The sequence below is a fragment of the Adelges cooleyi genome, unplaced genomic scaffold (assembly GCF_023614345.1).
Source record: "Adelges cooleyi isolate 19-005CV unplaced genomic scaffold, UGA_ACOO_1.1 ACOO_flye_CR_arks_rails_tigmint_CR_PRNA_9, whole genome shotgun sequence".
NCBI lineage: Eukaryota > Metazoa > Arthropoda > Insecta > Hemiptera > Adelgidae > Adelges > Adelges cooleyi.
Genome location: NW_026096579.1, coordinates 11,968,085 through 11,984,224, shown reverse-complemented (window position 1 = coordinate 11,984,224; position 16,140 = coordinate 11,968,085). Strand labels below are relative to the sequence as shown.

General features: G+C 27.3%; 1 protein-coding gene across 3 annotated transcripts; it reads right to left on the bottom strand.

The window, feature by feature from the left end:
• Positions 1-5,723: 5,723 nt before the first annotated feature.
• LOC126846424 (uncharacterized) lies at positions 5,724-14,550 on the bottom strand. 3 transcript variants are annotated; one of them, XM_050585804.1, is made up of 18 exons: positions 13,757-13,879; positions 13,553-13,573; positions 12,884-12,904; positions 12,015-12,071; positions 11,508-11,564; positions 10,977-11,186; positions 10,766-10,840; positions 10,437-10,487; positions 10,191-10,292; positions 9,761-9,829; positions 9,262-9,318; positions 8,867-8,932; positions 8,300-8,341; positions 7,063-7,122; positions 6,811-6,879; positions 6,474-6,542; positions 6,006-6,047; positions 5,729-5,943 (listed from the first exon to the last, which is right to left on the bottom strand). In XM_050585804.1, the coding sequence occupies exons 1-18, from the start codon at positions 13,847-13,849 to the stop codon at positions 5,899-5,901; spliced, it is 1,206 nt and encodes a 401-aa protein (XP_050441761.1). In that variant the 5' UTR covers positions 13,850-13,879; the 3' UTR covers positions 5,729-5,898. The 3 variants fall into 3 exon arrangements, with proteins under 3 accessions (XP_050441762.1, XP_050441761.1, XP_050441760.1); XM_050585803.1 differs by lacking the exon at positions 13,757-13,879 and adding an exon at positions 14,300-14,549 and having other exon boundaries at positions 5,731-5,943; XM_050585805.1 differs by lacking the exons at positions 10,191-10,292; positions 13,757-13,879 and adding an exon at positions 14,300-14,550 and having other exon boundaries at positions 5,724-5,943.
• Positions 14,551-16,140: the final 1,590 nt, after the last annotated feature.

Genomic DNA, 16,140 nt, shown 5'->3' with positions numbered 1-16,140 from the left:
TGCCATCGTTACAATTTATTTACACGTAGGTTTATATCAAATTACGTTCTTGTTGTGTTATATTATTACATAATCAATAATGATATTACATAGGTAATTAAAAAGTATTGCCTACAATTTATAAGTATATCGGTTTGATTTAGACGGGGTAGTCTAAACGGGTGGGGAAAATGTGAATTCAATTACGTTTTTATAGCAATACTCGAATGTTCGAGTTTGGTATAAATAAACATCTTACAACAAAAGCTTTTGATGACTATGTACGATTGTTTCTTTTTATTTAACAATAATCTTCGATAAATGTATGCAATTGTCTTTAGAACAGTTACAGTTTGTACTTAACATTTTATTAATACATAATATGTTAAATTTCGTATATTGTAAATAATAATTTGTAAGCCACACATGTATAAATGTAAATTATTGGTTATTATAGTAAATATCAGTAAATAATTGTATAATCTACTATTGATACTTAAAAATAATAATTAAATTCACCGTAGTACACCGTATTATGTAATGGAAATATGTGGATAGTACTAGGTTTTTGTACTTATTGCAGTTTGCGGCAATAAATAAATTTGTCTAGTGACTAATCCTTTAATGGCACACAACAAAGAGCTATTGCTTAAAGATGAAAAATACAATTATTACGAAATGTTTTTGTGTTTATTTCATACATTAAAAAAAAAACGAACAGAGGACGTTCTACACTGATGCTTTTCAATGTGTGTTAGTCCTTAACACAAATACGCCTCCTCCTGGCTCCTATAGCTTAAATCTTAATCTTGCTCAATGTATAACATTTTCTTAGAAACCAAAATCGCCGTCTAATCTAACACTTTAAAGTATTTACTGAATAAAATATACAATAGCACGAAACGACATATTGTGGTAATACCATCATTAAAAAGCGGTTTATATATTGTTATAAATTATAATAATAAATCAACAGCTTTAGCCTATAACAACGTCTTTTCTTGCTTAAAATGCTCAAGTGAGTTTGATTTTGATAATTTGATATATAGTATTCATCAACTGTGAGTTGTGACAACTGATATAACTATCTGCCATGGCTGGTATATAAGTAGAATATAGCTTTAGTGTAAACATCGAACGTTTTAATTAAACTTAGGCATTTAAGATAGCAATAGAAAAATTATTTAGAACAGTAAGTATAAAGCAATGAAACAAATAAGTATTTATGAGTACTTGTTATTCAGCTTCATTCTTAACTACGAATTAGTTTCATTAATAATACACTAAAGCCTCGAACCTCGTCAGTAGTTTTTAGATATCATTTACTACTTCTACGTTTACATACTCAGATAAAATATACATAAGTTTACAAATTAAAGTGGTTTAATTGAATGTCGCTATGCAGAAAGCAACCAACCCACAAAAAAAAAAAAATTTTTTGTGGGTTGGTTACCTTCTGCAAAACGCCATTCAATTATGTACCACTAAAACCGGCCTAATGAAAACAAACTGTCCCTGTATAATAATGCGTTTGACAAAATACTACCGATTTAACTGTAAAACCCATTATTTCTTTTACATTTACCAATACATTTTCCTATTTAAACCTTCGTTAGTGTGGTTGCCGAAATTTTTTTAAAAATCTCATGTCACAGGGTTGTTTATAAACTTACTTGCACCACGGGGGTTTAATAAACCCCAACACACTAACGGAAGGTTAATTTTCATTTTATACACTCCCCACCCACACTGACTTAAATCGAACTTCTTTTGCTTATAAGGGTAACATATTTCAAAAGGAGCTCTATACTAAAATGTTTTTAATAAATGTACTGTAACATGTAATTCTGAAAACCATGTTTATAGTTTAAAAATAAATAAATTATCATATTATCCATAAATAATACATGTAAACAAGTCATAATATTTAGGTCGAGTCAACTGTTATAGCAGCTTAATAATGGTTTATCGAGTTTATATAAATGTAGTAATAGTTCTAAGAGAAGTTCTAGACAATGTAATAAAACCATCAAGTACCTATGTAGGTAATAGGTTGCACGGTTCATTTTTATTTAACTACATTAAAATTACAATAATACACTTCCAGAATTTAATCATTTTGTATAACAGGACCTTAATTTCTTATTATATCCCTCTGATTTCAACATACTTTTAATAAATATTTATACATAAACAGAATTTCATAAAATGGTTTATAAATTCTCATGCAAATATCAACCGAAAGCATGCACTATTTAGCATTCTTAAACCTGTTTTAGTTAAATTATATCCAAATTGTATACAACTAACAACAGTAAGGACAAGTTTACTATATTTATATAGGAAGACCACTTCCCTATTTGTTCCGTTATTTTATAATTTAATAAAATATGTCATTAACCTGTTTTTCTATGACATATAATTATTTAAATAATTAATAATTTAAAAAAAATATCCTCCTCTAGCTTACTACCCAAATAGGGCGTTTGCCGTTTACATAATACATTATAATCTAAATAACTACTGCAATTACCAGTTTAAAAACAGACTTAGAATTAAAATCTAACAATCGCAAGACAAAAAAAAAGATATATATATATATATATATTGTGTATATATATTTTAGCTGTTAAATGCGTTTACTTTGCAAACCGATCAATTGATATTAACCGAATAACAGAAGTTCAAAACTGATACAAAACTCTCGAATTAACCCTAGAATCTTAAGATCTTTAAGGGTGAAGATATAATAAAGGTTGTTTTTAGATCTACGTCTACCATCTGTATTTTTTTCTTTTTGTTGCTATTTAAAAACTACGATTAGTGCTTATAGCCGTGGGAAACATATAATTCAAAAAAAATTAAATACTATAGTGAATCACTATTCTTTTGGCTATATGCTATAACGCGACGATAATTTTATCTGAATCATAGAGAACAATATAATTATCAAATAATTTTCTTTGTAACATAAAAGTAGTTTATCGATAGTATTCTAATTTAAGAACGTTACTAGTTTCAACTCACTTCATTATTTTCAGTGTTTAAACAATTAGATTTAAACATAATACAAATAACATAAACGAAACATACAGCCAGAAATTTTAACTGAATCAAGTCAAACACTATTATAGTATAATATAATAAAATATAGTAGTAAGTAGTGGAACACAGTTCCACAAAAAAATAAGTTTCCGATGGATAGACTAATTAATTCTTCGAGTCGCTGAATCGTAACCCCAGGTCGGATTTGCAAAGGCTACTTTCGTGACGCTATTTCATGTCGCTTTTTTGTGTTGTTTTCGAGCTACAAATATACAATACGTAAATCCAATTATAGGCTATAGCACTCTACGTTCGATGAAATTATATTTTATTTACAGCTGCTATTATGCTATAATATATATGATGATATTTTCTAGAAGAGCATGTTTTCCATGCCCTCTTCTTCTTTCTCTTTTACTTGCTAAATAGAGCTAAACACAAAAATGGAAAACAATGGCGATACGAATTGCGGGGATTTTAAATGATTATATCATTCGTTTGATACTATTGTTTATTTTTGTGTTGCAAATAATATGATTTTTTGTATTGGATAATGACCGATTTTTTTCATAACTCTATTACGACGGATTATAATGGTTTACGCAATGAGTTTTTATAGATACTTAAAAGTGTTGATTATTAAACATTTATGTTAAAGAAAAACAGCCGTCTATACAAATCGCTTATTTTAACAACAAGTAAATAATACAAAAAAAAAACAATTTTAAATAATAGGTCTGTTAAAAAAAGCAGTTCACATAAAATAATTAAGAACTGCTCTTTATTTTCGCTAGTTATATAAAAGTAGTAGCAGTTTTGATAATATCGTATTTTTTAAAAAATAGGTATTAATCGTTTATTTTTTATGAGTTAATTATAATAAAACATTTTTAAACTACAAAAAAGGAACAATAATAGTAGTAGAAGTCTCAATAGTTCTTTGGCTGTAGAATGACTAAACTATGTTTGTCCAAAAATGCATACACCAGGACACTAGTTAAGACCTATTATAATATCAAACATGTGCTATATATTTTATCAATGTGTTATGTTGAACTTACATTTTATGTGTCAATAGATAAATACGAAAATAACAACGGTTCAGCAATAAAAAATACTACAAATTGGCGTCATAATCAGCTATTAATATATGTACAATATTGTTGTTTTCTTATTATTATATGGTTCTTCAAGATCTTAATAAACAAGCTGTTATCACCGATATTAGACTACCAATCGGGTACAGCGCACAGCGATCAATGGTGTGACGTTAGACGGGTTCCTTTGAGAAGGCGTTAGATTATGCAATGCGTTGGCATGTTACATTGTAAATATACTATAGAAGACAAGTTGCACAGGCAACGGTTGCCGACCTGTGGGCATGGTGACTGCTGTATGGAGAACTCAATGCATCGACATAGACCTTCACGGTGGCGACAGGTCGCTGATCCCGTTGTCGCCGCAAATCTTGAACACAGATTCCTCTATATTATGTATATTGTAGTTGCCAAATAGTAAACAATAATAATTTTATACGGCTTTGAAAATCTCTTAACTGTTATCTGAACGATAATTATACCTTATATAGATAAATTTAAAAAAAAAATCAAGCACAGCGCTGTCGGGGAATAGTGAAGCCTGAGAGGAGGTGATAAGTATTTAGGAATTGTTATAATATTATAATTTTAAAAAATTTTTTGATGTCGAACTGTAGTCGGTGAAAACCTAAAAGCATTAGATATAAATCACATTTTATTGGCAATAAATGTCTTTTTAATCGTGTAATTTGATTTTTGGGGTTTTTAAAAAAAACGTGATTAGAGATTTCTTATTTTTTTTTATGGTAACGGTACATATTTTATAAACTTTTTGAGTTGAGAATAATCTACTTAACATTTAGACATATCGGCTAGAATTCAGAATATGGCAAAAAAAAACTTTTAAAAGAAAATGTATAAATTAAATGTACTGTTTTTTCGGAATATAAAGTGTTTGTACAGTGTTAGGTTAGGATTTTTTTATTTTGTAGTCACTAACCAAATACACATTTAAAGAAAAACTCTAAATGGACTTTATAAAAGTTAAGTTGTATTATTTCCAAGCTCTGTATTATTCTAAAAAATACACAAATTACACATAATTATATTGTTGTTAGAAAATTCCGTAGTTTCGTTATGAAAACAATATTAACAGTGAATCATATTTGGTTGCCTATACTGATACCTACCGGGCTGTCCGAAGAGACCGAGACTAAAATTATTATTAAAAATCTTGTTTTTATTTAGGAGAAAATTAAAATTCTTTCTTTTCCGAGTAACGTCCTTCGTACAGAATTTACCGGTCCCACCTCTCTTCCCACTTCTGGTACACTTCTAAGACGGATTCTTCTGGAAGTTGTTTCCAGTTTTGGGTACCTCTCAACGCTTTGTCGGATCTCGGAATTTGAGTAAACTCACCCACTCCACCACAGAATGCTCTGTCTCTTTAGTTTAAAGACAACTAAATTTAAATGTCTTACTCATTACCTTTATGGTTTTTTTTTAGTATTTAAGAATATTTATGTTTAATCTCACTCTGATTATTACCACTACTCATTAGTTTTATTTAATAAATAAAGTCGAATAATATTTGATGAATAATAAAGATCATTTATTAAAATAGATATAAACTTTTTGACTGTTGGTATTAAATTTAATAAAATATAAATAATTTTGACAATGAAAAGTGTTCCATTGGAAATAAATCTTAACAAATTGAAAAAACTACAATACAGGAAACAAATTTTACTTTACAGTATATAGAAAAAAGAAACTAACTCATTTATAGTTATTTAGATCCAACTAAACTTTTTTAATTATTTGAACCGTGGTTCTTTTAATTCTTAGATTTGGATTTCGTAAACATCATGGACAATAATTCCTAAACATAAAATTTGTTTATAATTTTTATATTCATTGAATTTGTAGTTAGAAAATACTTACATCATCGATTTTATCATCAATCTCTTCTTTGTGAAATCCATTCTATAATAAATTTAAAAAAATAATATATGCTTTAAAGAAAGCGTTAATATGTCCTGGTACCTATTGTTGCCTATAAAATATTGATGTTTTTAATTGCTCTTGAATTTGTGAGCGAGCAATGAGGGACAAAACATAAATGATGTTTTATTAAAATAATCAGTTAAATACATCTCCAACATGTTAACTTTTTCCGGAATAATTGTTATTTATTATTTTTTTCCTGTACATATAAAATTATTTTAGGCATTTTGGAGATGATTTTATACTAAAACGTCTTAATATGATTTTGACGTATTGTAACAAATTTGTATCGTACAAATGAAAATTTTAAATTAAAAATCTACGCCGTTTTATAATATAAAAATGAAAACAATTTATTTTTTGTAGTTTTTCTTAAAAAAATCAACTTGATGTGACAAACATTACCTTATTGTTGGTTCCCGTTGAAAAATCGTCAAAGCTTTTGTAACTTGTTGGTGTTGAATCGGCAAAACTCTAGGAATTAAATTGTGCGTGCAAAGAACTCATTACATTTATAAAAAAATAATAATATTAATTTACTTTATAACTTGATATTAAACGATTTTCTTATAAGCTATTAATATGAGTAGCACAGCTTATAGTTCTAAACATACTACAATTTTAGTTTCATTAAAATGTTTTATTTTTCCTTAATGAAATTCATAAAATTAAATATTGTTATGTAAAGTTAACAATGTAAATATTATTATAAGAAAAATCAATTAGAGGTGATGAACATTACCTTATTGTTGGTTCCCGTTGTAAAATCGTCAAACTCTTGGACATTTTTTGGTGTTGAATTGGTAAAATTCTAGGAATTAAATTTAAGAGTCAATGTACTTTAATTAATTTCCGAGGCTTCTGTGTAGTTAACAAAAAAGCTTTTAACAATACAAAACTATTGGCCCCGAAATCAAACTTAGCCTAAAGCCTAGGTATATTATATTACTAATTTTACACTTTTTAAGGTTAATTCAAGAGCAATTAAAACTACCTTATTAATATCTTTTACAGTTTTATCCTTTGTGCCACCGTCGCTTAAACCCCATAAATTCTGAAAATAAAAATTGTTTATTTTCATAATTAAGGTTTCTTAAATTTAAATATATTTTTGTAAATAATAATATTATATTCAAGTTTATAGATTTTCATGTTATATGAAACAGGTTTTATACTAAAACGTCTCAACAAAATGTTGACAACATTGGATGTCTCGATTTCAGTTCATTAAAAAAATAAGAGTTCGGTCGTTAGTAGTTATTTTGCTAGCTATTCTGTTTAAAATGGTTTTCCGTGTAAGAAAGAAGAAAGAGTGTTTTTATTTATTAACAAATTTCTTAAAATTAATTCGTTATTTTACTTTTTAATGAAGGTATAATAAATTAATTGTGTGGTCCCACCTAAAATTATGACGAAAAAGGATCATGAAAAAAATAAGTAGGTATGGAGAAATAAAAGGAAATCAGCTAACAAGAGATATCATGGAAACAGCTAAAAATATTATATCAAAAAGGGCTCCCTGCTTATTTAGATTGCTGTATACCAATTTCCTTGAGAAATAAAACCCTTTGAAAGGTTAAGTCGTTAGTTACAAAAAAAAAATACATTTTATGTACGAGAAACTTAACTTAAGTTTAGAGTAAGGCAATTGTTTTTTTCCTTTAACCTCCCAACAACCTATTACATTTTAAAATGAATGGATATTAATTTATAATTTTGTTTTATTAAATTACCCTATAAAATAGCACCGCAAATAAAATATGTACATACTATTTTTTTGTGTCATTATTATTTTTTAGGATTCCGTAATAAAAGTTAAAACTATAATAATATTATGTGAAGTCAAATAGTGTCAAAGGATTGCCATCACTACGGCCAGGATAAATACTCTGACTATATAACTATTGGACTATGAGTACTATAAATGTATACGATTCTATTGTGTTTTCCTAATAGCCTTTCAAGCATAACCCCGGAGCACCTTATCATGTCAGCGCTTATATTTTTTGCAATTATTATTATTTTTGTTGTATACAAACTTACACGAAATTTTAATCTGGTGTGTATTGTTTACTTTAATTTAAGCATCACCTAAAGTTATTCCTTTTAAAAAAGCTATTATAGTTAATATTTCAATATATTAAATATTAATGTACTGCCAGCCACGACAAGTTAATAATGTAAATATTATTATATAAAAATAATTGAGTTTGTAGTTAGAAAATACTTACTTCTTCGCGTTCTTCATGATCCTCAAATTTGTCATGTAGTTTCTATAAATAATTTTAAAAAATAATATATGCTTTGAAGATACCTATTGCTGCCTATTAAATATTGATGTTCTAAATTGCACTTGAATTTGTGAGTGAGTATATATGTAAAACAATAATAATGTTATATTACAAAATCAGTTAAATACTTTTCCAAAATGTTAATTTTTTCAGAATAATTTCTTGTGTAATAATATCTAAAAATTAAAAAAAAAATATATTTTTTGTAGTTTTTCTTAAACTAGTAAGGAAATTGACTTTCTTCCATTGAACTTTCAAGAACCTTACAAAAACTCATTACATTTATAAAAAACCAATTCATATTAATTTACTTTACAACTTGTTATTACAAAATTGTCTTATAAACTATTAATATTAGTAACACAGCATATAATTCTAAAAATACTATTTTAGATTCATTATTTTTTTTTATGATTTCTTAATGAAATTCATAAACTAAATATTGTTAAGTTATGTTAACAATGTAATTAGTATAAAACAAATTGAAATAGATGTGATGAACAATACCTTGGTTCCTGTTGTCGCTACGTCACTAACGGCAATGTTACTCCTATATGTTTCAGCCAATTGTTCCTATTATCAAAATAAAAAGAACATGTTGGTTGTTATTTGAAATTTTATACTGATAGTAATATAACCATTAATCAGCTAGAGGGGGGGGGGGATTTTTAATGTCAGCCAATCACCCTATAAATATCTATGTTAAATAAAGTTAAGATGTATACTTTATAAGAAAGATTATGTAAACTAATACTCTGTCTAATTGATTAAATCTAGAAAAATCTTAACTACAATTGAAATTTTAAACCCTTCTATAAAATGTACATACCTATATGATAAATACGGCTAAATAATGGTACAAAATTGCTCTGTATGGCTTAAATTGCTCGATTTATACTTACCAGTGGTGATATAGTAGGTTTTCCGGTTGTATCTGATTCTCTTTTGCTATCAAAAACCTAGGAAAAATCAAAATATGTGTTAACACTCTTTTAGTTCTGAGTAAATTCATACCGATAAAATTTATCCTAAGAATAAATAACAACTTTTTTATATATTAATAGTAATACTTAATTTATATACTAGTAATAATTAATTTTATGTACACTAATTGTTTATGATTGCGCGCACTAGATGTAAATTGGTGTGCGTGCAAAGAGCTCATTACATTTATAATAAAAAAATTAATATTAATTTACTTTATAACTTGATATTAAACGATTTTCTTATAAGCTATTAATATTAGTAGCACAGCTTATAGTTCTAAACATACTACAATTTTAGTTTCATTAAAATGTTTTATTTTTCCTTAATGAAATTCATAAAATTAAATATTGTTATGTAAAGTTAACAATGAAAATATTATTATAAGAAAAATCAATTAGACGTGATGAACATTACCTTATTGTTGGTTCCCGTTGTAAAATCGTCAAACTCTTGGACATTTTTTGGTGTTGAATTGGTAAAATTCTAGGAATGAAATTTAAGAGTCTATGTACTTTAATTAATTTCCGAGGCTTCTGTGTAGTTAACAAAAAAGCTTTTAACAATACAAAACTATTAGCCCCGAAATCAAACTTAGCCTAAAGCCTAGGTATATTATATTACTAATTTTACACTTTTTAATTTATTTAACTACCTAATTAACTTCTTCTACGTTTTTACCATTTCTGCTAATTCTGATGAGTACATAATAATATTATAACTAAAGTAAATCGGAAATATTGGTAATCTTTTACAAAATTGCTATAACTGACAATATCGATACTGTTAAATATTTCGTACATCGTATCAAATATCAATATTGAAGTTTGATTTAATATAACATTACCTTATTAGAATCTTCGACTTTTTTAACATCAGTTGCCGCATTGTTTTGGTCTTTATTTGGTTTCGAAGATTGATCAAGAAGTCCGCTTATAAGATCAAATTCCTAACCATACATTTTTTTATAACGACACTTAAATTTATTAATTTTTTTAATTTATTTCTTATAACTAAATACTAGGCCTTGCTGAAAAAACTCGTGTAAAGACTAAAAAACTATTTTTATTAATGTTTAAGTATGAGTACTTACTCCTTCGTCTTCACCATCATCACCTTCATCAAAAGTCACTTTATTAGCTTGCTAAAAAAATAAACACTCTTAAATAAAAAGTAAATATTTTTCTTTTAGATGAACTCTAGGGAATTAATTTGGTTTGTATATTTTTATACATATTACATTTTCCCCTAAATAAGCTCAACCTATCCGAAAAAGCTGCAGTCAGTTAATAACTGATACAAACATGTTTCGGGTTAATAATTTTGCTAATTATACACCTTAGATAAAAAAAAATTAATACTATGTAAATTATTAATGAATAAATTATAATTTTATGATAAATTAAAAACATGATATATTACCTCCAAAATAACATCAATAGGTTCTGTTTTGTTAATTTTTTCTGGTGAACCGGATGGATTGGGCTTAATAGACTCCTAATAAAACACACATCTTAAAATTTATTAACACAACATATTAACTCAAATTTAGTCTATAAATTCATGTTTGAACAATATTAAGTAAATATAAAAGCATTTAAATTGAGATCAAGCAAAACTAAGTAATACCTACAATGTTATTTACTCCATTAACAACTGCTTTCCCATTTTCTAGGGAGTTCTTTGAGACGATATTACTAGTTTCCACTGGTATTTTTTCCAATGAATTAGTTTCTGTGTTACTTTTGCTAGTTTCTTTTGTTTCTTTTTCGGGTGAATTGTGCTTTGAATCTACATCACGACTGTCAATGTTATTCTCAGCTTCTAGTTCGACCAATTTTTCCTATTATCAAAATAAAAAGAACATGTTGGTTGTTATTTTAAATTTTATACTGATAGTAATATAACCATTAATCAGCTAGGGGGGGGGGAATTTTTAATGTCAGCCAATCACCCTATAAATATCTATGTTAAATAAAGTTATAATGTATACTTTATAAGAAAGATTATGTAAACTAATTCGCCGCCTAATTGATTTAATCTAAGAGATCTAAACTACAAATGTAAAAACCTTCTATAAAATGTACATACCTATATGATAAATACGGCTAAATAATGGTACAAAATTGCTCTGTATGGCTTAAATTGCTCGATTTATACTTACCAGTGGTGATATAGTAGGTTTTCCGGTTGTATCTGATCCTCTTTTGCTATCAAAAACCTAGGGAAAATCAAAATACGTGTAAACACTTTTTTAGTTCTAAGTGAATTCATACCGATAAAATTCATCCCAAGAATAAATAACAACTTTTTAAACTATTAATAGTTGCTTTTATGTATACTAATTGTTTATAATTGCGCACACTAGGTGCAAACTGGTGTGCGTGCGAAGACATGGTTGGGGTGAATAAGTAAAATACAATTTTAAAAGGCAACCAAATAGTCAATTTATTACGGTTTCTGTTATTGAAAATGTTGTACAGAATTATTTTTTAAACAGTTTGCACAGTCTGTCTAAACTGTCAAAACATGTTTTTTGAAGTACAGTATAAATAAATGGGTTAAGTTACAGTTAATCAATCAACCCATAAATATCTATGCTATACCTATGTGACAAATACAGCAGAAAAATTATACACTATAGCTCTTAAATTGCATGATTTACACTTACGTTTGTATTAATAGATTCTTCGGTTCTTTCTGATTCTCTATAGCTATCAAACCTAGGCTAAGAAAAATGAAAATATGCGTATACAATATTTTTAGTTTTAGTTGAGTTCCTAACGGAAAAATTCATTCTTAGAATAAATAAAAACTTATTTTAAATATTAATAGTTGCTTTTAAGTAAACTAAGTAAGTGATTATAGTTGAACACACTGTTTAAACTGGGGTAAGTGCGATGACATGTTTTGAAGGTGAATAAGTTAAATGCAACTTTTAATGGCAACTAAACAGTCAATTTATTAAGGTTTCCGTTATTGACAATTTCATACAGAATCTTCATTTAAAGAGTTAGACAGTCTGTTTAAACTGTCAATACAAATATTTTAAAATACTAAACAATTTTATTAATATATCTATCGAATATCATTTTTTAAAAGTGGGGTTTTGAAAGCTACCATCTGTATAATTATATTTTCTGAATATTAGTAAAACTATAAAAATGTTTTTCAATTACAAATACAATATCTTGGTTTGATAATAATTCAGTAGCTAGTTTTTACTTTAAATTAAGGACGTGTCAATTTTTTAATTTTATATCCATTATTAGATTGATGATTAATTTGGATTTGGTCGAATTTTTTATTTACTGGCCCTGCTATTAGTTCGAAATCACAAACAAAAATTCTATAATCTCGACCCCCCACTGTCCACCTAGGGTGTTAGTTTTTTCTTATTCGTATCTACCTTCTATTTTCAACTTAATAGTTTTTCTACGCTGAATTTGAATTCAGCTTAAACATTTCTATTAAGGAAAATCATGCATTACACTACAAAAACAAAAGTGGCTTTAATAAAACACATTGTATTATACTTACTGGACCTCTTATAATTATATCCTAAAACATCATAATTGATTGTTAATTCAACTTGTTAAGTTAAAACATTATTGTGCATGGGCGAGTAAAAGAAAACATACCAAAACCATCAAATTATTATAGGTAAAGTATTACCACACAGCAAATTATTAACTCAGGATGATTTATAATAGGGACATGCCTAATAAGTATACCATTTAAATTTCAACAGATTTTATTTTTTATTTTTAAATAACAGCTTTATTAAACTATAAACATTACTTTTGAAATTCGTCTTCTACTCATTTTCACCGATATTTGAAAACATTTAAAAAAAAATAATTTTCTACTAAAAGTAGACATGTCTGATTTTTACACAATTTACTATTTTCAAACTAAACATTTAAATAAAGTTCAATCATTTAAAAAAAAACCATTGAATATGTAATTAGTAATAAAATTATCATTTCCAAACTTAATTAGTCAAAATAACAAGTAGAGAAAATATTTTACAATCAAAATAAAAGTAAAAACACAAAAGGGGCAAAACGAATGAGATTTTGAACTTAATTGAGACCAATCAAGTGAGACAAGGAGGATAAAGTTTTGGAAGCCATACTGTTTTGAAAAGTGTTTAACAAATAAATTTACTAAAATATGTTAAAAGAAAATACATCATTCTATACTTACTGAATCGTCTTTAACCGCTCCCTAAAACAAGATAATTGATGTTATTCACGTGAATATTAAAAATGTATCGATGTGAATTGGACACCATAATCAATTTTATATTTTCCGAATCAGCTGTAATAAATTTGGTTATACAAATATAATCAGCGATAATAAAACATAATAACATAATATAGATGTTTAATGTTAATATATTGTACTGACTTTTGCATTAAAGCAATGTGTAATCATGCTCCTAAAACCGGAGTCTACTAGTACTATCACATAGGATAAAATTAAAAACAACTTCAAATACATTTTACTATAAGATAACTGTATCACTCGATTTAATAAAACTTCTGAATGCTAAAAACTTTTAAGATCGTGTCTTCGTTTTTTTATTTGCTTATGATTTTTTACAATTAAAATATCTGTACTCGCAGAAAAATATTATTTAAAATGAATGCGACATGCGTATGTTGTTTTGCAGATATTGGTGTTGCGTTAAAAAAATATACCGAGAATAATATAATGCAAACACCAGTCATTATCAACCAGTCAACATTTTCAGCATATTATTCTTAAAATTTTAAAAGTTAATTAAATGATATACGTAAATAGACATTTGTTTAGAGCACATATTAAGTTTTTCACTAGTGTTCTTAGCACTCTCTTAAAGAAATTCTTATTACGTTAGTGGCTAAATAAATGTATATAATTATTCAATAAAATTAACTTACAAAAGCAAAACATTTAAAATGTAATTACCAGAATAGATCTGCGAGACAAACATGGCCATGAGATCCCTCCTACTGTTATTATTTGCATCGTGGAATTTAGAAAACATATTAGGAATATAATACTTTTTAAATGCATCATTCTCTAAAATGTATTAATCAAATTTGTATTTTATTATAAAACGCATACAACTACTAGCTGGCAAAATAAAAACAACTATGCTTTTGTCTAAAGCTGCTATTTTTCCTTTAGCAATCTACAAAAACGAAGACAAATTATATATAAACTTCAATAACAACCATTCATTATTATTGTATCATGTGTTCGAGAATTGAACAAACAGCGCTGTATAGTATGCATGTGTATGTTTTGTTAAACCAATAAAAATTATTCTCGCACAAAAATGTGTTAATGCAGATATAAGAATAAAAAATAACGGTATCGCTGAGCAACTATTATTTGTCCATGTTATTGAAAAACAATTGTTAAAAAGCCAGTACAGTGGGGTCGGGGCATAGTGGAGACGGAGAGGTCACAGGTCTACAGATTTTATTATAACTGAAAGTGATAAAATCACTTTTAAATAAAGCTTCGATGCGAATATGTGGATAGTATGTTCAAACCAGTTATAGCGGTTTAGAAGATATCGTGGGACCAGCAATAATGTACTTAAAATTTAATATTGAGTCTTGTGCAGGGTGGATACGATAAGGGTTGATCGCCTGTCTATAAAAATGTACTGTCATAGTTACCCATATATCGTAATTAACAATATAATGAAAATATTTTCATTACCTGTTGACTGTTGTTTCACTCACACATAGCATCCTAGAAACTGACTACGGCCAAAGTGTAATTTACCCTATTTTTGGGATTTTTCCTTAATAAAAAGAAATTTGTCAACAGATTTTTGAGAAAATTGTATATGTTTTAGTTTCATTTTAGATCTACCTTCGGTCTAATTTTCAGATCTAAATCTCAAAAACTTTGCTTGAAAAAGTGAAAAAAATTCTACCCCTTCTAAAGGAAAGGGCTTATGATATTTTTTTGGTTTGTTAATGTTTATCGATAGTACTGTTTGAAAAACAATTCATATAAATTTGGAACTTTTTCGACTATTATTAAAAAAGTTATAGAGCATCGTAATTTTATGTAGAAAAATGTATACATTTTTTGGGTGTAATTCTCGATTTTGATCCCCATCAAAAAAAGAAGGAAGGGGAAGGGTTGACTTTTTTTAATTTTTAGCCCAATAAAGTACCTTTCAGGTATGATTTCTGATCTATAGAATTGCTACACAAATAAATCGGTTCAGCGGTTTACGAGATATCGTGGGTCCAGACACAAAAATAAAAAATAAAAAATTATAAAAATAAAATAAAAACACATCATTGTAAAAACAATACCTTCTCAGCTCCGCACCGAAGCTAAAAATTATGTAGGCGGGTATGCATCCCGTTTTAAAAACTTTTGACATTTTACTCAGTTATCCATTTATTAATATCATTTACGGGATTTTCTAACTTTTTTTTATTAATTAACAAATTAGCTATGTAATTCATTATGAATTAATTCTATTTCAGAATAGTTTAAATATTTAAGTTATACATAGTGAATTACAACATGATTATACTTAGGTGGGCCTCGATACAAAGCTAAAAAGTATGGGTTTTAAATAGTTATTTTATTTCCTCTTGACACTCTTAACCTTTAGACACAACCACTTCTATCATTCCTCCTGATTTTGCCTGACCTCGATACGAAGCGCCTAGCGGGCTACCTTCGTGTTGAGGTCGAGTCGAAAACAAGCATCAGCGTTGGATCTTCTCCAAAACGTTCATACTTTGAAGACGTATATTGACCATCAAATT